At 60.9% G+C, this 20,744-nt stretch overlaps 1 protein-coding gene across 2 annotated transcripts; it reads left to right on the forward strand.

The window, feature by feature from the left end:
• The first annotated feature begins 1,220 nt into the window (after positions 1 to 1,220).
• Positions 1,221 to 18,653, forward strand: MED24 (mediator complex subunit 24). 2 transcript variants are annotated; one of them, XM_086864761.1, is made up of 25 exons: positions 1,221 to 1,644; positions 3,899 to 3,981; positions 4,495 to 4,533; positions 5,877 to 5,950; positions 7,011 to 7,234; positions 7,716 to 7,827; positions 8,314 to 8,464; positions 8,666 to 8,779; positions 9,388 to 9,435; positions 9,591 to 9,673; positions 10,007 to 10,093; positions 10,380 to 10,491; positions 11,040 to 11,182; positions 11,853 to 11,890; positions 12,509 to 12,591; positions 13,826 to 14,004; positions 14,087 to 14,186; positions 14,506 to 14,681; positions 15,073 to 15,337; positions 15,497 to 15,678; positions 15,901 to 15,994; positions 16,329 to 16,428; positions 17,883 to 17,960; positions 18,074 to 18,222; positions 18,342 to 18,653. In XM_086864761.1, the coding sequence occupies exons 1-25, from the start codon at positions 1,515 to 1,517 to the stop codon at positions 18,456 to 18,458; spliced, it is 2,961 nt and encodes a 986-aa protein (XP_086720887.1). In that variant the 5' UTR covers positions 1,221 to 1,514; the 3' UTR covers positions 18,459 to 18,653. The 2 variants fall into 2 exon arrangements, with proteins under 2 accessions (XP_086720887.1, XP_086720888.1); XM_086864762.1 differs by lacking the exon at positions 4,495 to 4,533 and having other exon boundaries at positions 1,228 to 1,644.
• The last annotated feature ends 2,091 nt before the right edge of the window (positions 18,654 to 20,744 follow it).

Genomic DNA, 20,744 nt, shown 5'->3' on the forward strand with positions numbered 1-20,744 from the left:
GGGGGGGGGGGCTGGGAGTGTTCTGGGGGTGCCGAGGCCTGGGGGTGTTTGGGTCCCAGGGGGTTCTGGGGATGCTGGGGTGCTGGAGGTGTTGGGGGGCTACTGGGGGCATTCTGGGGGGCTTGATGTGCTGGGAGTACTGAGGCTGTTCGGGTTTTGGGGGGGTTGGCGGTTGTGGGGGGCTGCCCCCCGGCCCCGCTCCCCATCCTCCCGTTGCCATAGCAACGGCTGGCACCATCCCTGGGGATATTTTTAGCTGCTGGTACTGCAGGGAGGGGGTGGGGGGGGCAGCCTAGGGCCATGGCTGTGACACGTGTGTGCACACGCGTGTCTGCGGCACACGGCCGTGCACACCCCGCGTGTGCCCACCCCTGCACAGGTACCTGCGTGCACACCCCTCCCGGGGGTGCCGGTGTCCGCACGCGTGTGCAGGAACACGCACACACACACGCGCTGCTGTGTGTCCCCACGCGTGGGGACACCCACCTGTGTCACACGCGGTCCCCGGTGCACACCTGCGCACGCCTCTGTGCTCACACGCTTGTGTGCACACCTGTGCTCACGTGTGCGTGTGCATGAACACCTGTACATGTATGTATACACACACACACACATGTGTGCACACACACGATCCCGTGTGCATGCACACACTTGCACACCTACACGCACACACCTGCTGGGACACCCGTGCTGCCACCCCAGAGCCTTTGCACGCTCACCCCTTTGCACCGTGTTTGTACATCCCTTGTTTTTACACTCACCCCCTGTGTGCACGTCCCCTGTTGTCACACTCACCCTGTTTTTGCACGACTCATTTTCACGTATACACAATGTTTGCACGCTCCCCACGTGTTTGTACGCCCCCACCTTTCCACACCCCTGCTATTTGCGCACCCGCCCCTGTTTCCACGCCCCCGTGTTTGCAACCCTCCATTTGCACACCCCCCCGTGTTTGCACACACACCCTATTTACACACTCACCTCGGGTGTTTGCATAGTGAAGTACTAATTTCCACACTCAGCCCCGTGTTTCAACACAAACACATCCCATTTTAGCTCACTCTCCGCCGTTTGCTCACCCACACGGTTTTTACATTCTCACCGTGATGTTTGCACACTCGGCCCCCGTTTCCACCCACCCCTTGCACACTCACGACCACCCCCGCCCGGCCTACCCCTCCGAACTACCACTCCCATGCTGCCCCGCGCCCGCCGTGCCCCGCCGCCCAATCAGCGCGCAGCTTGTTGGCAGGTGCTGCAATGGCGGTGCCCAGGCGCTGAGGGCGGCGCCGGGCCGCGGTGAGGGGCGGTGGGACCCGGCGGAACCCGCGGGCACCGGACCTCGGTGGGCTCCGGGACGACTCCGAGCTCCCCCAGGCGCAGGGAGCGGGCAGACCCCCAGCTGCGCTCCTCCGAAGCCCCTGGGCCTCTTCCCCGCGCTCCCCGGCCCGCCCCACCCGGTGGGGTCAGGGCTCCGTCCCCCTCGCCTTGAGCTGTCCGTCCGCAGGGTGACCATGAAGGTGGTGAACCTGAAGCAGGCCATTCTGCAGGCCTGGAAGGAGCGCTGGAGCGACTATCAATGGGCCATAAACATGAAGCGGTTCTTCCCCCGCGGAGCCACCTGGGACATCCTCAACTTGGCAGGTCGGGGGGAGGCGGGGGGTTCCCCCTCCTTACTGGGCACACTGGGCTGCTTTGGGGGCTCCCACGCGGGTATTGGGGTGTTGCTCCCAGTGTTCCCCCCTCTGGGGTGCAGACAGGGGTATTAAGGGGGTCCCTGTTGCATTTTGGGCTCCCCCGATCCCATACCGCTTTTTACGCCAAAATGCCCATTCCCAACCATGCCAGCTCGTTCCCAAATGTTCCCCAGCCCTTTCCCACCCCTCTGGCTGCATTTTGGGGTCATTCCCTCCTTTTTCCCCACGGGATGGTTCAGGGGTCAGCACAGCCTGGCTTTTGGGATGAGAGAAGCAGCTTCGAGTTGAGAGCCAGGAGAGAATTAGGTTGGGAATTAGGAGAACTTCCTTTGCTGAAAGGGTGGTTAGGCGTGGTGGAACAGGCTGTGGTGGAGTTACCATGTGGATGTGGCTCCTGGGGACTTGTGTTAGGGGTGAGATGCTCTTGGAGGTCTTTCCAGCCTCAATGATTCCCCCATTTCCCGGTTCTAGCGCTGCACAGGAGCCAGGTGCTGCTCCCAAGGCTGCTTCCCAGCCCAATTCAAGGGCATTTCACAGAAATCCTGCCAAAGGCTAGGACTGGTTTAAAGATTTGCCAGCCTCTCCTGCTAATTATAGAAACTTGGTGCTGGGATTTTCCCTGTGCAACAAGTCCACAGATAAATAAACAGAGCTGGGGGTTGCTGCTCCAGGGGGTTTAAAGGAACCAGCCCCACACAGGCAGCAGCTCTCGCTCCTCTGAGTGTGGGGATCTTTCCCCTGTGGATGTTTTTCCCCTCTCTCCATCCTCCCATTGGGTTTTCTGTCAGTGTCTGTTTTTTTGTCACACCCTGTCCCCGCTGCTGAGCTGCCCCTACTGGGTTTGTCATCTCCAAGGTGTGGCTGGAGGGGCCAAGTGGAGCTGTGGCTGTGGGGAGATGGATTTGCTCTGGATGGATTTGCTGGGGGTGGGGGTGGTTGGCTCGAGGGCCAGTCCTGCTGCTGCCCAGCTGGTCCCTGGGACTCCCTGGTGCCTGTTCCTACCCTGGTGGCACCAGCTCTTGCTCTGCTGGCAGCGAGGCCTGCGGGGTGCTTGGCTTGGGCTCATCTGTGTATCCCCAAAAACAGACACAGAGATGATAATTCCCTATTATTTCTGCAGGAACGGGTTTCTCCTGGCCCACATTTAGCCAGGGCTCCATGGCTTCTTTGGGGCAGCTCCTCTGCCAGGAGGGGAAGGAGCCATGTCCCCTTTTCCTTTTGGGAGCCACGGGGGCAGAACGCTGGCCCTGAGCATTGTGTGCACACAGGGAGAGCCCATTCCCGAGATCCTGATGGCTGGAACAGCAGCTCCCTTCTTCCCCACAGCCCCCAGAGCTGTCCTTTCCCAAGCTCGTGCCTTTCAGCTTGGAAGTACAAAGGAGGGAAAGCTGGCACGAGCTGCCAGGATCACGGCAGGGCCTGGCAGATCGCTACTGACACGTCTGCAGCGGGGAGCAGCATGTGGCTGGCTCGTGGTGACACTCTGGGATGGGCTGGGGAGGGGACGGCTGCCACCAGCCTTCTGTCCTCATCCTAGATGCTCTTGGCCCAGGATTCAGCCTTGGAGTGAGACCCAGGGAGTCTCCTGCTCCCGCGCTCAGGATCCGGCGGCGGCTCCTCCTCCTCGGCTTTGGGGCGACAACTTCCCACCCGGCTGCTGCTCCCCCTTTTACATCTGGGTGCTCTGACCTACTTGCAGCCTGTGCCACAGCCCGGGGCCTGCTCGGGAGGTGCTTCCTGCACTCTGCCATGGTTCAAATGGGCAATTAAAGGCTTGGCTGAGCATATGGGACGGGCAGAGCCCCTCAGGCCACCGAGGGCCAGACAGGCAGGGCTGCGCCCAGTGCAGGGGACTGGTGGCCCCAAGCTCAGCCCCAGGTGCCTGGGCAAAAGCCACTCGGTGGAGGCTGCAGGAGCCTTCTGGCAAGAAGTGGGAGGGTGGGGAATGTGAAGAGCAGCAGCAGCAGCAGTTTTGGGGCTGGAGCGCCTGGGGAGGCTGCGTGTTCTGCCTGAATTATTCACCAGCTTGTGCCCATCAGGGGATTAGAAAGTTGTGGGATTCAGTGAATTTAGGAGAAAACTGGTGTGGAGTTGCTGTGGTTGGTACAGTTGGAGTTTGCCAGCTTCCCTGTGGGATGAGGGGAGAACAGAGTGTGTCTGTGTGTCCCCATGTGCTGACCTGGGACCCTCTTTCCTTGCAGAGGCTCTCCTGGAGCAGGCCATGATCGGGCCATCCCCAAACCCACTCATCTTGTCCTACCTGAAATATGCCATCAGCTCCCAGGTAAGGACCTGCTGGTGCTGCTGGGGGTCACCTTGCAGCCTCAGCAAGGTTGGGCAGAGCAACTGGGGTGTTGGTGGTGGGCAGGTACTCCAAATCCCCCATGTGAGCCTCTCCTGGGCTGGGCAGACACCCCAAATCCCTGATCTGAGTCTCTCCTGGGCCGGGGCAGGCAGTGGAGGGCTCAGCGCGTGCCCTGGGCAGGGATGTTTCCATAAATAGCCTCTGCCATCGCCCAGGGTGGGAATTCTGCCCCCCAAGAGCCTCTGCACTCGCTGTGAGCTCCACGCTTTCATATCCTGGCATTTAATATCGCCTAAAGTTTGTGTGAAACACATCAGCGATCACCTAAAAATGTCTGTTTGGATTTGTGCCGGGTCAGCGCCCCGGCCCCGGCCCTGTCTGCGGTGACAGGCAGTGGGGCCGTGCCCTGACCTTGCCGTTCCTCAGCAACGAGCGCGGTGCTGGCACACAGTCCCCGTGACACCGCGCTTGTTTTGCCTTTCTGTGTTGTAGATGGTGTCTTATTCCACGGTGCTGATGGCCATCAGCAAGGTACGGCGCTGGCAGGTGCTCTCAGAGGTTTCACTCTTTACCCACAAGCCCACGAATCCCTTTCCCTCCCCACAACTCCCACCAAATATAGGTCAAGTGGAAAGCGACGTCCTGGGCTGAGTCAGCAGCGGGCAGCCAGCGCGGATTAGCGCCCGAGCCTTTCTGTGTCCCCCTGGGGATGGGCTGCCGTGGGTCCCAGCGGGTTTTGGGGGTGTGAGTGCCTGGTCTCTCTGCCCTGGGGGGCCTGGCAGGCTCCCGGCCTGCGTGTAACCCCATCCCAAGCGCCGGAAACCACATCCCGCTGCGGCCGGCGGTGCTGGCAGCGCTGTGGGGATCGGAGCTGGCCGTGGAGGAGCTGCCAGGGCCTGGGCCATGCGCCTGCAGCCACACACCACGCTCAGCTGTGGCTTCCCACGGGTGCTCTGTGTCCCTGTGCTGCTTCCACGGGGACATTGAGCACCCTCCATAGCTGCCTCTGCTTGGTGTTGGGAAGCCCCTCACAGACTGTGACAGATCCCCCGACTCTCCTCCTTGTCAGGGTCACCTCAGGCGCCCTACTCAGGGTGACCAAAGGAGGAATGATGTCAGGGGGAATGATTTCTCTTCCCCCACCTCTTTGTTGTTACGGGAATGGGAGGAGAACGCCGCTGGCAGTCAGCGTTGAAAATTTTGGGGAACTGCAGGCTGAGCTCGGAGTTGTGCCTTGAAGCCCTGGCGAGGTGGGGGCCCCTCCAGCGGTCCCAGCACCGACCCGGAGGGGAGGCTAGAGCCGAGCCCAGCCCAGCTCTGCTCCGAAGGGCTCATTGCTGTTACCGGGAGCCGCGTCGCTGGCCGTTCGGAGGGGCGGGCACAGCGCTGACCTTGACAGCCGAGCCTTCCTCCTTCAGCGCAGCGTGGGCCCAGCGCGGAGCTGCGGGCAAGCTCCGGCCCGGCGGGGCTCCCCATCTGCTCCGGGAGGAGGCGGGGGGGCCGCGCTTCTGCTGCCCCCCGCCCCCAGCCCCGCGGCCGGCCGGGCTGTTGGCGCTGCCAGCCCCAGCGAGCCGGGGGTGGGCAGGGGGCTGGCGGCCGGCCAGGGCAGCGCAGCCCCGGCCCGAGGCTGCCGAGGAAACCCAGCCCCGGCCCTGCTGCCGCGGCCCCGCTGCCTCTCGCCACCCCGGGAGGGCACGACCTGGCCGACAGACAGCCCTGACCTACTTCTCATTCAAGTGGCTTCTGGGCAGCTGCCAGGGGGAGTGTCCTGCGGCCGCAGCGCCTGGCCCGGCCCTGGAGGAAGGGCTTGAGTTTGTGTCGGGAGCTGCTGGAGCAGCCCCCATCTGAAGCCTCTCTGTGTTCCCCTGCTCTAGTTCGATGACTTCTCCCGGGACTTGTGTGTCCAGTCGCTCCTGGAGATCATGGACATGTTCTGTGACCGCCTCAGGTACTGTGTGATGTTCCAGCGCTTCCATCTCTGCCCTGGCTGTGCCACGGGCAGAACCAGGAACCAGCGGAGCCTGGGGGTCCTGTCTGATCCCAGGATACTCATCCTGGCAGAGGAGAGCAGGTTCCCCCTCCAGCTGTGTCCGTTACCAAGTCGCTGCCTCGTGAGTGCCAGCACGGGGACAGCAGAGGGAATCCAAACCTCACCAGCTTTGTGGGAAGCTGCTGGAACCCCCCTGTTCTGGAATAAACCTCACTGTGGCTTTCTTGCCCAGTTCAGATAGATGGGGTGGGTGTAAGACCCGTGGTCTGAGGGTCTCTATTTCCTCTCTCTCTGCACCTTCCCAGGCCCTGGCTGTGTGTCCCGGTCTGGTCCTGCCTGTTCTGCCCCAGGCGCTGCCTTGTTTTTTTCCTTTATGCTCTTCCGCTGGTGTTGCAGGACCCAGGGGACTCCAGACAATTCAGGCCACAAAAACTTTTTTAGAGAGCTCAGAAATCTTCCTGTTAACCCCTGACAGCCTCTTCTGGCAGGCGGGAGCGTGTGGCAGGGACAGTGGGAGGAGAAGGAGGATGAGGAAGGCTCTTCAGTGAGATGAAATGAAGCATCAGCAATGAATATGCATCAGTGGCAGATGTTGACAAGGAGTTGTCGCTGGCCAACTGCAGAGCCAGCCCTTAATCCGCTCCTGCCTGCTCTGATCCTCTGCTTGATTTGATCAAAACTTCTGGCCCTTATGATTTGTGCATCAGGAGGGGAAAGTGTTCACCTCTTGCAGTGCGCTGATCAATGCTGAGCCTCTCTTAGCAAGATAATTTGATTAAAAGCTTGGAAAGTTTCCCTGTAGTGGAGAGGCCAGCGAGGAGGCTGCATGGTGGGGGCTGGGGGTGTCTCCTTCCCCCGGGCACAGCAGGAATGCTGGTGGGATGAGCAGGTTGGAATCTGCAGCAGAGGAGTGGGCTGGGAGCACGAGGCCTGGTTTTGGGTTCCCCAGCCTACCCAGTGTCCGTGCCTCAGTTTCCACACACACTGTGAGCATATTCCCACTTCTCTCCTGTCCCAGCTGCCACGGCAAGGCCGAGGAGTGCATCAGCCTGTGCCGGGCACTGCTGAGTGCCCTCACCTGGCTCCTGCGCTGCGCCGCCTTCTACGCTGAGAAGGTGAAGGAGCCACTGGAGCAGGCGGCAGCAGAGAACCAGCTGAAGATGTGCCTGGAGCGGCTGGAGAAGGTGCTCAGCAGCACCAAGAACCGTGCCCTGATCCACATCGCCAAGCTGGAGGAGACATGTATGTCCCTGCCCCGTGCACTGGCCCTGGAGAGATGTCATTGCTACCTCTCCCTTCCCCCTGCCCGGCTCCTGCCGCATTGTCCCTGCGGCTCCAAGCCTATCCATCTTCCAGCCCTGTGGCTGTAACCATCTCCTCCCTGGCTGTGTGCCACTCTCTGCCCCCTCCCCTCCGTGCTGCCCTTGGAAGAGGAGCAGAATTAATGTGAAGGCTGCATGAGCTGTTTCTGGGTGCGTGGCGAGCCCTGTGCTCCGACAGCCTGGCACAGCCCCACGCCTGTGCCTGTGTCTGTGTCTGGCCAGGAGGCTGTGCCAGGCTGGGCTTGGAGTGGGACCTGCTGGGAGTACACAGACCCCTGGGTTGGGCTTGCATCACCAGTGGGGACTCCCAGCCTCTTCAGCCTGTCTGGGCTGCTGTAGGCCTTGCCTGGTTTCCCCATGTGCCCCTGTTCCCTTGCTGAATCCCTGCCTTCCCTCCCCAGCCTCCTGGAGCACCGTGGAGCAGTCCCTTGTCAAGCTGGGAGAGAACCTGAACAACCTTGGCAGCTCCCCGCTGAGGAGCCAGGCTGATGACTGCGTGTCCCTCATCAAGAGGTGTCTGTGTGCTGCTGCTCCATGGGCTCCAGGGGCAAAATGGGTCTGAGCCCCACTCTGAGTCCCCCAAACTCCCTGCTCTGAGGACTGAGAGGCTCCTGCCTCCCTCCACACTGGCTCCCTGCTTTCCTGACCCTTCCCAGCTCAGACCCCTGCTCCAGCAGGGGCTGCCCAGGAGAGGAGAGGGCTAGTGGTTGCAGAAGAGTCTTACCCAGGAGTTGTTCATGGTGACCCTGAGACCTTTTACTATCCCTCAGCTGCTCTGGCCATACCAGAGCTGCTGTCCCTGCTCTGGATCCCCCTGGAATTTCTCCCAGGCCCTGAGGGCTTGGCTGTGCCTTGGAGCTGCCAGGCACAGGTGTTCCAGTGTCCTGCCCTGGGGCAGCAAAGGTCAGGGGTTTGGCCAGGGAATGGAAGTGGGACAGGAGGAGCAGCAATCTGTCCCTGCAGGGCTCCAGTGACCCTGGGCTGTCCTCTTCCACCCAGCATCCCCACCATGCTCTCAGTCCACTCGGAGCAGCTGAACAAGACAGGCTTCCCCACCGTGCATGCCGTGGTGCTGCTGGAGGGCACCATGAACCTCACAGGAGAGACCCAGCCGCTAGTGGAGCAGCTGATGATGGTGAAGAGGATGCAGGTACAGAAGTGACAGTGTGTTCTGCTCAGGCAGCCTGGGGCTGTGGGGCTCCATGCCATGTGCCTTCCCTGTGCTGGTCCTGGTCCAGGGGAGCAGCAGGAGCCCATCAACACCTCTGCAGGGGTTTGGGGTTTGGCTGTGTTGGGGGATGTGCTTTGCTGCCAGCCCAGCACTGGGAGGATTTGTGTATGTGCCCCACAGCGCATCCCCTCCCCGCTCTTCGTGCTGGAGATCTGGAAGGCCTGTTTTGTGGGTCTCATCGAGTGTCCCGAGGGCACAGAGGAGCTCAAGTGGACAGCCTTCACCTTCCTGAAGGTAGGGCCCAGCCCCAGCACCGAGTCCCTGCCTGCTGCTGCCCTTTCCCTGCAGGTCTGGCTCCTGCTGAGCCCTGACCTCTGCTGGAGCAATCATTCCTTCTCTCTTGCAGTGTGCCCTTTGGGGTGCCCACACCCCACAGTGTGCCCCTCACCCCACAGTGTGCCCCTCGAGGTGTCCCCCATCTCACAGTGTGCCCCTCACCCACAGTGTGCCCCTCAGGATGCCCCTTGGGGTACCCTCACACCCCAAAATGTGTCCCACACCCCTCACAGTATGCCCCCCACGCCTCACAGTGTGCCCCTTGGGGTCCATTTCAGTCCTCCTCCACTGAGCATCAACTTCACTGTCAGGGACTTCCTTTCAGTCCAGCCTCACTTTGTTTGACAGAGTGAGTTTTCCTGAGATGGGAAATGTGGCTCCAGGTGATGGTGGAAGGACACCACAGAGGGGAACAGGGGCACAAAGTCCCCTGGGTGCACACACTGCCCCAGAAATGCTGCTTTCCTGGGGCTGGGAGAACAGCTGTGTGCAGCTGGTGCTGCTGGGGGGTCCCAGCTGTGGAATGGGGTCTGCCCTCATGTCACTCTGTGCTTTGTGTCTTTCAGATGCCCCAAGTGCTGGTTAAACTCAAGAAGTATCCCCAAGGGGACAAGGTGAGACTGGAGGGCCATCTGTGTGTCACCATGGTGCTGTGCCTGGCCTGCATGGGGAAATGCTCCCTGTCCCAAGAATGTCCCTGATGGGGCAGGGGGAGGTGGGCCTGTGCCAGTAGCACGGTGAGCTGAGTGTCTGACTTTGTGTTTGTCAGGATTTCACTGAGGATGTGAACTGTGCCTTTGAGTTCCTGCTGAAGTTGACCCCTCTGCTCGACAAAGCTGACCAGCGCTGCAAGTGAGTGCTCACCATGGCCAGAGTGCCACGTAGCCACATGCCACAAGCACCCTGTCCTCAGTGTGGGGTGCTGGGGCAGCTTCTGGCAGGGCTGGGTTAGTTTCTGATCCCATTTCTTCTTCCCGAGGACCTGCTGCTGCCACATGAATGAGGCAGTGAGTGTGTGACAGCTGAGTCACGTGTGTGACACCCAGAGCTGCTCTGGACCCTGCAGCACCCTCAGAGGGGTGGGACAGGGCCAGGAGGGCATCTCACAAACCCCCCTACCCTGTGGCACTGTCTGGGGTGACAGGAATGCTGTCCTTGGGGCTACAGCTCTCCTCTCTCTTCCAGCTGCAACTGCATGAGCCTGCTTCTGCAGGAGTGCAGCAAGCAGGGGCTGCTCTCTGAGGCCAACATGAACAACCTCATCGAAAAACGGTACAGCCACACCAAAGTCTGGGAAACCCCCAGGAGTGAGGGCCTGGTCTTGGGGGGAGCATGAGGGAGCAGTGTGCTGACACTGGGGGACTGCAGCTGGGACACGGCGGTCTGTGGGGACGGGATGCTGCTTTTGGGATAGCTTGGGTACAGGCAGTCTGTCCCCTCAGAGAGGCAGCTGGTGGTGGCCTGAGGCAGTGGCTGTCCCCTGAGGGGGCCAGGGGGTGGAGGGAGGGAGGCAGAGTGATGGATTCCTACACACTGACCCTTCTGTGGGGTCCCCTAGGGCTGCAGACAAGGAGAACTCTCCGTCCCTGAAATCGGCTGAGAATGCCAACATCCAGCCAAACCCTGGGCTCATCCTGAGGGCTGAGCCCACTGTCACCAACATCCTGAAGGTGAGTGGCCTTCTGCAGCCGTGGTGGGCTGGCTGGGCTCAGGCCTGGAGCCCTTTGCCAGCAGCATCGGTCTAACCAGGCAGCCAGGGCAATTGGGAGGCACCGGATTTCCCCCTGCCCTGGGTTGGGGTAGTGGAGGAATCACTGGAGCCTTGCTGCTCCATTGTGGAGATTAGGAGCTCCCCTCCTGCTTCCCAGGAAGCTGGAGGAGCTGTCATGTGGCATGTCATCAGTGCCAGCAGCCTGAGCCCAGCCAGCTCTGCCTGTCCTGCTCAGCTGCTCCTTGTGTGCATCTCCCCTGTTCCCTGGGGACTCCTCATGTCCCTGTGTCACTCTGGTTGTTTTGCTGCTACTGAGTGACAGGGGATGTTTTCCTGCTGGTGGCAGGAGCTCAGAGCTCATCCCACCTCTCCCAAATCCAGCTCCTTATGGTCTCAGGGACAGCTCTTGCAGCTGATCAACTCTGCACCCCAAAAGCTGGAGTTTGCTGCTGCTCTGAGGCACACATTCCCTGTGACTTCCCTTTCCTCTTACTCTTTTGCTTGTAGACCATGGATGCAGATCACTCCAAGTCCCCTGAGGGCCTGCTGGGGGTCCTGGGTCACATGCTGTCTGGGAAAAGTCTGGACTTGTTGCTGGCAGCGGCAGCAGCCACTGGGAAGCTGAAATCCTTCGCTCGGAAGTTTGTCAAGTGAGTGTCCACCTGGGTGGCACTGTGACTGGTGACCAGGGGGCTGGAGGGAACAGGCAAGCCCCCCAAACTGCCCCCTAGGCAGGGCTGGATGTGCCTCTGGCCCTGTGGAGCCCTGGGGAGGGCTGGGATCTCAGGGAGGCTGCACCCCATCTTTGCATGAACGGGACAGAGAATTGGATCCAGGTTGGTCTGGGGGTGTTGAGAATACTGAACATTTGGCAGAGCCCTGGATGCAGGGCAGTGTCCCTGCTGTTCACAGACACACATGTCCTGGTTAGTGCACACGCACCAGCTCACACGTGGGGCTGTGTGATGGGCTCCCCACAAGGTGGCTGGACCCACACCAGCCTCGGCGTGCATGGGGGGCCTGCTTGGGGGTCTGTGCTCCAAAACGCCCACAGAGCTGGCTCTGGGGAGAGCTCACTGGTGTGGGGTGAACAGCGTGGCTGGACCTGTGTGGCCACAGGGAGCAGAGACAGGGAGGAGGTGACTTGTCCCTGTGGGACTGGGGGGTGTCTGCAGAGCTGGGCCTTGAGTCTCCTACCCCTCTCTGCTGGGTTGGAGTTTGGGGAGGGGTCTGCAGGCCAGGCAGCCCCCTGCTTGTCTCAGGGTTGGGAATTGTCTGGTTGGACTGATGATGCTTTGCTGCCACTCTCTGCCCCTCCAGGCTGAATGAATTCACCAAGCAAATCACCGGAGAAATCTGTAAGTGCGTGTGCGTCTGTGCGTGGGGTGATTGGAGCTGTGCCCCTCCTGCTTCCCGTGCTGGGATGCTCTGGGGCCTGGCAGGATTAAACTGGGACTGGCTGTGGCACCAGAGCAAGCTGAGCTGTGCCAGGCCCGGCTGGGGGAGCTGGCAGGGTGGGGATGTGCCAGCGGGGATCTGGGCTCCTGGGGACGTGCTGCCTTCATGTGCATGTCCATCCCAAATCCAGGGTGTTCCCATGGGCTCCCTCTCCCCAGCTGAGCCCGAGGGCCCCTTGGCTCCCTCCCTGGAAGGGGTGATGTGTCAGCACAGCCCAGATAAGGACTCTGACTCCGTGTGATGAAACTTGGGGAGTGCTCTGACCTTCCGTGGTGAGGGGGGCCCCGCTTGTGCTGGGGCTGCCAGAGGGAGGCCAGAGCTGCTCTGGGGGCTCGAGCAGAAGCAGATGAGTTGGGGGGAGGCACTTGGCACATCCCCTCGTTCACACAGAAGCACTGGGGGGGGGTTGGAAAAGCTGTGTGGGGGAAACAAGGCCTTGGCCTCACTCTTGTGGGGTTCTGCTTCCCTTCTCCTGCTGAGGCCAGAGAGCTCCAAGGTCTTTATTTCTCCTCCCTCAGCCAAGAGTGGCCCAGTCCGGGCTCTGCTCTTTGACATCTCATTCCTCATGCTGTGCCATGTGGCCCAGACGTATGGCTCGGAGGTAAGGATCCTCCAAGGGGATGAGAGGGTGGGATGAATCCTGTGAGGGTGAGGAAGGATGAGGCTGGATCCTAACAGGGGCTCTCACCCTGCCAGCTCAGCCCCTGCGCTGCTGCGGCCTTTCAGCCTCCTCTAGTGGCCAGCCTGCCACTGTCTCCTCTGTCCCTCCTGTCCTTGCAGCCACTTCATAGCCCAGGTCACAGCACCCAGCACCTGTCACCTGGAAATCTGTCCCTGGGGCTCTCTGGGTGCCAGGTGATGGAGCAGGACTGGCTGTTGCCTCCCTGAGGACTTGGGCTGTGCTCCATTGATGGGCAGTGGGATCAGTGGGAATGCTGCTTCAGTGGCCTTGGAGCTCACTAGACAGCTCCCAGTTTGCCCCTCCAGTTTGGCACTGGTTGGCTGGGGGGGGTTTCATGGCCAGGCAGTGTCAGCCCTCCCCGTCCAAGGAGGAACTCACAGCCCTTCTCAGGAAACAGCACTTCTGCTGCATGAAAATTTTCCAGGTTTCGACATCTGTGTGTGCTGGGAGGCGAAACGATACCGAAACACTGGGAATGCAGAGAGGGGGAGAGAGGGGTCCTGCCCAGCTGGCCCTGGGAGCAGGGGGTGGGGACCAGGCAGGGAAGTGCCCAGGGCTGTCCAATGAGGCCTCATTCCCCCCCTTCCCAGCCCTGTGACTTTCCTGCCCAGCTGCTGCTGAACAGATGTGCAAAACTTTTTTGGATAAAAATAGTGTCCCCTGGGTGACACAGGCTGAGGGGAGGAAGTGACGTGTGGGGTTCCCAGCTCATGGCCCCCACAGGACCCCCCCCCAGCTGGGCTGTGTGACCCCCACCCTGGGGACCCTGTACTTGGTGGGGTAGGGGGACAAGGGACCTGTTTGAGCTGTGACCCCGTGGCCACACTCGCAGCTGGCTTCTCTCCTCTGAGCTGGGTTGTGTTCTGCTGGGGAGCTCCCTGGTATTGGGGGAAACCACAGCCCACAGACAGAAACCAGTGCCTCCCAGGGGCTGACCAGTGCCCTGCTGGGGACTGACCAGTGCCTGTCCCGCCTTCGGGCCACAGGGCGGCGCTGTTCCCGCGGCCACGAGCACCCCAGGGTGGGGGACAGACCCAGGGTGGGGACAGACCCCAGGGTGGGGGACAGACCCCAGGGTAGAGGACAAGCCTCAGGGTGAGGGTCCCCAGCAGGGTTCCTGTGGGATGCAGACCCCGTGCTTGTTCCTTCCCAGGTGATCCTGTCAGATTCCAACTCTCCGGGCGAGGTGCCCTTCTTCGAGACCTGGATGCTGACCTGCATGCCCGAGGAGGGGAAGATCCTCAACCCTGACCACCCCTGCTTCCGCCCGGATTCCACCAAGGTGGAGTCTCTGGTTGCGCTCCTTAACAACTCCTCCGAGATGAAGCTGGTGTAAGAGCCCACCCATGTGCCCACCCCAGCCCAGCTCCCCTGGCCCCAGAGCTGTGTCTGAATCTCCCTCTCACCCTGACAGGCAGATGAAGTGGCACGAGGTGTGTCTGAGCATCTCAGCTGCCATACTGGAGATCCTCAATGCCTGGGAGAATGGAGTCCTCAGCTTTGAGTCGATCCAGGTGAGGCTGGTGGGGGGGCAGAGTGGAGCTGTGCTGTGTCCTGAGGAGGGGCCAAGGGTCCAGAAGTTCTGGGGTACCCTGTTCTCCTGCTCTGATCTCTCTGGCAGCTGCCTTGGGGTTTGTTGTGACTCGGAAGTGGGAAACTGATGTGGCTCCATCCCCTTGTTCAAAGTACCCTGTGGGTGGCAGTGGGACTGGCAGGGACAGTGTCACCCATGGAGGAGAGAAGGGCTTGGACCCTGCAGTCAGGACCCAGAGCCCTAGGAGGTGATGGCTGTGCATCCACCTGGCTGTGCTCATCCTCTGCTCGGTCTCCTAGAAAATCACGGACAACATCAAGGGGAAGGTGTGCAGCATGGCGGTGTGTGCCGTGGCCTGGCTGGTGGCCCACGTCCGCATGCTGGGCCTGGATGAGCGGGAGAAGTCCCTGCAGATGATCCGGCAGCTCGCCACCCCCCTCTACGGAGAGAACACGCTCCAGTTCTACAACGAGCGGTGAGCTCGGGGACACAGGGCCTGTTCCTGCCCTGCGGCCACTTCCCAGTGCCATGGCCTCCTGACCCGATTCCACTTCCTGATCTCATGTCATCTCCTGCCCTGCTCCTACTTCCCAGTTCCATGCTGCGTCCTGCCCCATTTCCACTTTCCAGTGCCATTGTCTCCTGCCCTTCTTCCTCTTCCCAGTGCCATGCCATCTTCCCTGTTACTGCTTCCCAGTGCCGTGCCACTTCCTGCCCTGCTTCCACTTCCCCGGTGCTGTGTAATCTCCTGTTTCCATTTCCTGGAGCCATTCCATTTCCTGCTCAGCTTACACCTCCCAAGCCGTGCCATTCTCTGCCCTGCTGTCCCTTCCCGGTGCCCTCCTGACACCGTCTCTCCGTCACAGCGTGGTGATCATGAGCTCCATCCTGGAGCACATGTGCGCGGATGTCCTGCAGCAAACGGCCACGCAGATCAAATTCCCTGCCACTGGCATGGACACCATTCCCTACTGGAATCTTCTGCCCCCCAAGAAGCCCATCAAGGAGGTGCTGACCAGCGTGTTCACCAAGGTGCTGGAGAAGGGCTGGGTCGACAGCCGCTCCATCCACATCTTCGACACCCTGCTGCACATGGGGGGCGTGTACTGGTTCTGCAACAACCTGGTCAAGGTACGAGGGGGCAGGAGGGATCCCTGGTGCTGGGTGGGGTGCTGAGGCCAGGACTGGTGGGACTGGTTTGTGTTGCTGGCTGGCCCTGGGCTGGGTGCAGGGACAGTTCTGGCAGTGGAGGGGAGTGGGGCAGGCCCACCTCTGCCCGCTGCCCTGCAGGAGCTGCTGAAGGAGACACGGAAGGAGCACACGCTGAGGGCCGTGGAGCTGCTCTATGCCATCTTCTGCCTGGACATGCAGCAGCTGACGCTGACGCTGCTGGGCCACATCCTGCCCAACCTGCTGACGGACTCCTCCAAGTGGCACACCCTCATGGACCCCCCTGGGAAGGCCCTGGCCAAGTAAGACCCCAGACCCATGGAGACGGCCTGTTGGGGGGAGACGGTCTGTGCTGGGATGAAGATCACACCTGCCTAAACCCCACTCTGGCTTCGGCAGTGCCAGCAGTTCCTACTCTGGTCCCCATTCCCTGCTGTCCCCCTCTGAAGAGGAAGCTGCTGTGTCCCACACCCCATTGTCAGGTGGGCTGGCAGCACCTGGCTGTGTCTCTGCTCTGTCCCCAGGCTCTCTGTTTGGTGTGCCCTGAGCTCCTACTCCTCCCACAGCAAGGTCCAGGCCTCGGCCCGGCAGAAGAAGAGGCACCGGGAGGACATCGAGGTGTGTCTGGGTGGAGCAGGGCTTGGCTGGGGGCTCTCTGTGCCCAAAAGCAGCAGTGGCTGGGGAATGTGAGGGTGGCAGGAATGAGTGGGCAAAGCCAGACTCCCTGCCCAGCTTCTCTGGGTTCTCTGAGGCCTTGCAACCTTAACATTCAGGATTCTCTCTTCTCTTCTCTTCTCTGGGCAAGGGGCTGAGCTGCTCAGCGTGTGTCCAGCCCAGACTGGGTTAACAGAGATCACATCCTGGGCTGTGAGGCTGTGCAGAGCCATGGGTGGGTCACCAGCCCTGGACAGGGTGAGGGGCTGCTGGGCCTGACCCCCGTCTCTCTCCCCAGGATTACATCAGCCTGTTCCCGCTGGATGACACACAACCCTCCAAGCTCATGCGGCTGCTGAGCTCCAACGAGGAGGATTCCAACATCCTCTCCAGCCCCAGTAAGTGCAGGAGGGGAGGGGGGGATGGCTCCCCTGCTTTGCTGTCCCTTTTGGGTGTGAAATGTGTGTTTGCACAAAACCCCTTCCCTTCCCAAACCAGCTGGGTGAGGATTTAGAGATCTCAAGTGCATTTTGAGTTATCTTAGAGTTTTTGCATTTAGAAAAGGTCAATTTCTTTGTTTTTCTGATCAGAACAACTAAAAAAGGGTGAGATTACACCTTCCTTTCGTGCCAGTTCCCCCCAGCCCAACACCCCACACCCAAGAGGCTTGGGGGCTTTGTGTCCCTCCAGCCACCCTGCATGGGACCTCAGCTGGAGGTGACATTCCTGGTGTCTGGGGCCAAATCCTGACATTCCAGTGCTGTTAACAAGACTGAAGCAGAGCGGATGAGGCCCCTGCTCACATCCGTGTCCCTGAAGGGTCACGGGTTGCAACAGCTCCGGGGGGGATTTGCTGGGGGCGTCCATGTCCTGCCCAGTGGGTGCTGTCACGGTTCCCACATGGATTGTCCACACTCCTGAGCAGTGAGTCAGGACATTCTCAGGCCATTGTTTCTCTCCTCATCCCGAATTACTCTATATATTAGTTTTCGACACATCCATTGGCCTTCAGTTTCAGTTGGTCTCATTACTGTTGAAATACGGGCTTTTCCCTTTATTTCACTTATCTTCTTTTACCTCCTGAGGCAGTCCCACCTCTCCCCAGTGACATTCAGGACTTTTTTGGGCTATTTGCTGCAGCGATGTGGAAATGCCGCTTCCTGCAGCCACCATGTAGCTCATGTGATTCCATGAGAAAAGTGTGGGAGGGCTTTCTTTTTCTGGTGAGCATCCTCAGAGCAGCACAAGGTGGATCCTGCAGATTTGGGCAGGGGCACAAGAGCCTTCCCAAGGGGATTCCCATCCTGCTGGAGTGGACCTGACCCAGTTCTTCCCACAGGAGTGCCCAGCTGGGGTCAGCTCAATCCTCCTGGTCTGTCCCATGATTTGCCGCTAGATTTGGACGTGCCTCAGCTCTGGTAGCTGGATTGCACCCTGACAGTGAGATGGGAGGGCTGCTGTGCAGCTGTTGAACATCTGGCTTGCACACAGGATGTGTAACGTGTGTGTCGCTGCCGTTCTCCTGCGCTCCTGATCGTGACACCACGCATCACACCCCGAAAGCAGCGTGGGAAACCTGCCTGGGCTCCGTGGGGGCTGGCAGAGGGGACAGGGATGGGGCAGAGACCATCTGGGCTGTGTTTTTGCCTCACCCTGTCCAGGTGTGTTTTTGCTGGCACAGACTCTGTCGGGTACAGGGGACCTAAAGCTCTTCTGCTCCACAGAGTTGCCTCAGGACAAAGCCTCTCCCAGAGCTGGGTGACCTCGAGTGGCCAGAGCTGGCCAGCGTGGGCACACTGGCTCAGCCAAAGGGGCCATGAGGCTGTTCCTGACTCTCTGCTCCTGCCCACAGATCGCTCCATGAGCAGCTCACTCTCTGCCTCCCAGCTCCACACCGTCAGCATGAGGGACCCGCTGAACCGGGTGCTGGGTAAGGTGGGGATGGGTCTGTGGGGTCACATCCGACCACTGGCACACCTCTGGGAAGTTCAGGTCACCCACAGCCTGCCAGAAGTGACAGTTGCTCTCTCCCTGTCCCCACAGCAAACCTCTTCCTGCTCATCTCTTCCATCCTGGGGGCCAAGACAGCTGGCACCCACACCCAGTTTGTCCAGTGGTTCATGGAGGAGTGTGTGGAGTGCCTGGAGCAGGGCAGCCGTGGGAGCATCCTCCAGTTCATGCCCTTCACCATGGTGGGTCCAGCAGCTGTGACACCCCTGTCCCTGCTTGGGGGGCACCTGGGGCCCACAGGATGGGCACATCCCAGGCTCCTGCTGACACTCACCTGTGTTTCTCCTCTCTCCCTGGGCAGGTGTCAGAGCTGGTGAAGGTGTCCACCATGTCCAGTCCCAAAATCGTCCTGGCCATCACTGACCTCAGCCTGCCCCTGGGCCGTCGTGTCGCTGCCAAGGCCATCGCTGCACTGTGATCCAGGGGGGATCCCTGAGGAGCCCAGGGATGTTCCTGATGGCTGGGATGGACTCAGTCACTGCAGCTGCTGGAGAGCTGCTCCCTCAGCACACAGAGCCATCTCCCATCTCCTCGCTCTGCCTCGTGGCACTTTTGAGACTGAGACACCCCCCTAATTTTTTTAGTTGTATAAATCAATCCTTTTGTACAACCAGCTTTTGCCTCATCTACATTTGGGCTCCTGGAACTGCCCAAAACCCCCTTGATTCTGGGGGTGATGGGGAGCCAGTGGCCAAGCCCTGTGCTGGGCAGGAGGGGAGATCTTCACCCTGTCCCACACCTGAGAATGGGTGGTGGGCAGCCTGTGGTGCTCTGACTGGGAGTGGGCGCTGCACTGGGTGGGGCAGGGATGCTTCCCTGCTGCGCTGTCAGCCACAAGCGGGGTCTTGTTGGGAATTCCACCACGTGAGAGTGAGTTCTACTTGGAATTCCTCTCCATGAGTGTGAGTTTTTGTTGGAATTCCTCCCCGTGAGTTCAGTCCGCGGTGAGCACGGCAGGGGCAGTGGGTGAGTAACCGTGACCCTGCCAGCACCACACCGGCCTCGTGCTGGGACAGGCTCCCCTGGGACTGTCCCCACACCCCATCAGCTGCTCCAGCAGTGAATCCTCTCAGAGCTGTCACGAGCTCCTGTCCCCGAGGGGGTGGCAGGGCCAGGGCGGCTGCACCTCTGCCCCTTCCACTGGCGTTGACTCACAAGAAAGGGGAAAGCGGGCACCAGCCCTTCCCTCAGGGCACCGTGACTCCAAGCCCACTCCTGGGGCTGGGCTGTGCCTCTGCCCCCCTCGGCATCAGTGGGGTTCCCAGCCCTGTTCTGGGAGGCTCTGAAGGGAGCTGGGGCACAGGGTGATGCTGGAGCAGTGCCACAGGCCAAGGAGGAGGCAGCAGGACAGTGACTCAGGACCGGGCTGACCCCATCTGATCCCAGGATGAGCTCAGCTCCCGGCAGCTCCCAGGATTTGCCGGAGGGAGAGACCCCGATGCACTTGGGGTAGCTGCAGGTGTTGCTGGTCCTTGGCCTTCACGCACAGAGCATCCTCCCCCTTCCCACTGGCCCCAGGGGTCCAGCCCGTGATCCCAACGCGGGGCAGCCGGGAGCAGCTGCGGGCTTGGGTGGGGCACAGAGCCTGGCACGAACCGGGATGGGCCGGGGTGCCCTCACCGAGCCTGACACTGCTGTGAGTCCCACCCTGAGCTGGCACCGACCCGCCCGGGCACCTCTGCTCGCTCAGGGGCAGCTCTTTACCGTTATCCCGGAGCAAAGAGCAGGACCTGGCTTGGCCTTCCCGGCTCTGTCAATATTGGCCGAGGCAGCCCCATGCCTGGCCTTGGCACCGGAGCTTCCCCTTACAGGAAGGGGCTGGAGTAGGAGAAGGGGGTTTTCTGTAAGCGAGGGAGGAAGGAGGGAACTGCTGCCCGTGGGGTGTGTGCAGCCAAATGCCCACGGGCGAGGGCTTCCCCCGGGCGGTTTGTGACCCTGGGGCTCCAGCCTGTGCCAGGGCTGGCAGGAGGCAGGAGCTGGGAGCCCTGGCACGCTCCAGCACTGGGCTCTGTCTGGGATCATCACTGGGATGAGTGTGGTGAGGGATGCTGGTGGTCATGGGATGTGAGCGTGGGCCCGATGGCAGGAAATGGGGCTGGTGGAGCTGGGACAGCCCAGGGTGGGCAAACACCCATTGGGGAGAGGCTGGGGGTGCCCTTAGGGGCTTTCTGGGGCAGGGGAGATGCCCAGGGCTCTCCTGACATTGCTCAGCCACATTGGGAGCTGCCTCCTTTGTCCATCCTCACTGCTGAAAGCCTCCTCCCGCCGTGGCAGCTCTGGGCACATCCCTGTGCAGCTCTGGGGCAGATTCCCTGTGTGACAACAGCAGCTAAAGGGTGACTGGGGACCCCCCTAGTGCCACCAGCCCCAGGATGAGCCCACAAGCCAGCTCTGGGCATGGTGCCGGTGCCCTCGGCGGGCGCTGCCAGAGCGGGAAGCTTCCAGAGCTTTCTAGGAATCGGCTCTTGCCCAAGCAGCGCTGCTGGGCAAGGGAGGAAGCAGCTGTCCCATGGTGCCTCCTGGCCCTCAGCGGGCTCAGGGTGGGGTGGGGGCACTGGGGGGGCTGCATTTCATCTCTCTGAGCTGAGACCAGCAGTCCCACCCCAAAGTCCCATTCCTTCATCCCCCGTGTCTCTGTCCCTACATCCCCACACCCTGGCCACTCTGCCTCCCTCCCACGCAAGCAGGAGACAGTGGAACAGAG

Source organism: Cyanistes caeruleus, chromosome 27 (assembly GCF_971803275.1).
Source record: "Cyanistes caeruleus chromosome 27, bCyaCae1.hap1.1, whole genome shotgun sequence".
In the NCBI taxonomy this organism is placed as follows: Eukaryota; Metazoa; Chordata; class Aves; order Passeriformes; family Paridae; genus Cyanistes; species Cyanistes caeruleus.

Excerpts from the sequence above, each read along its gene's own strand:
- MED24 (XM_086864761.1), top strand. The coding sequence starts at position 1,515 with ATGAAGGTGGTGAACCTGAAGCAGGCCATTCTGCAGGCCTGGAAGGAG. Across the intron at positions 15,338-15,496 it reads TCTGCAACAACCTGGTCAAG|GAGCTGCTGAAGGAGACACG; the intron begins GTACGAGGGGGC and ends GCTGCCCTGCAG. Across the intron at positions 17,961-18,073 it reads CCCGCTGAACCGGGTGCTGG|CAAACCTCTTCCTGCTCATC; the intron begins GTAAGGTGGGGA and ends CTGTCCCCACAG.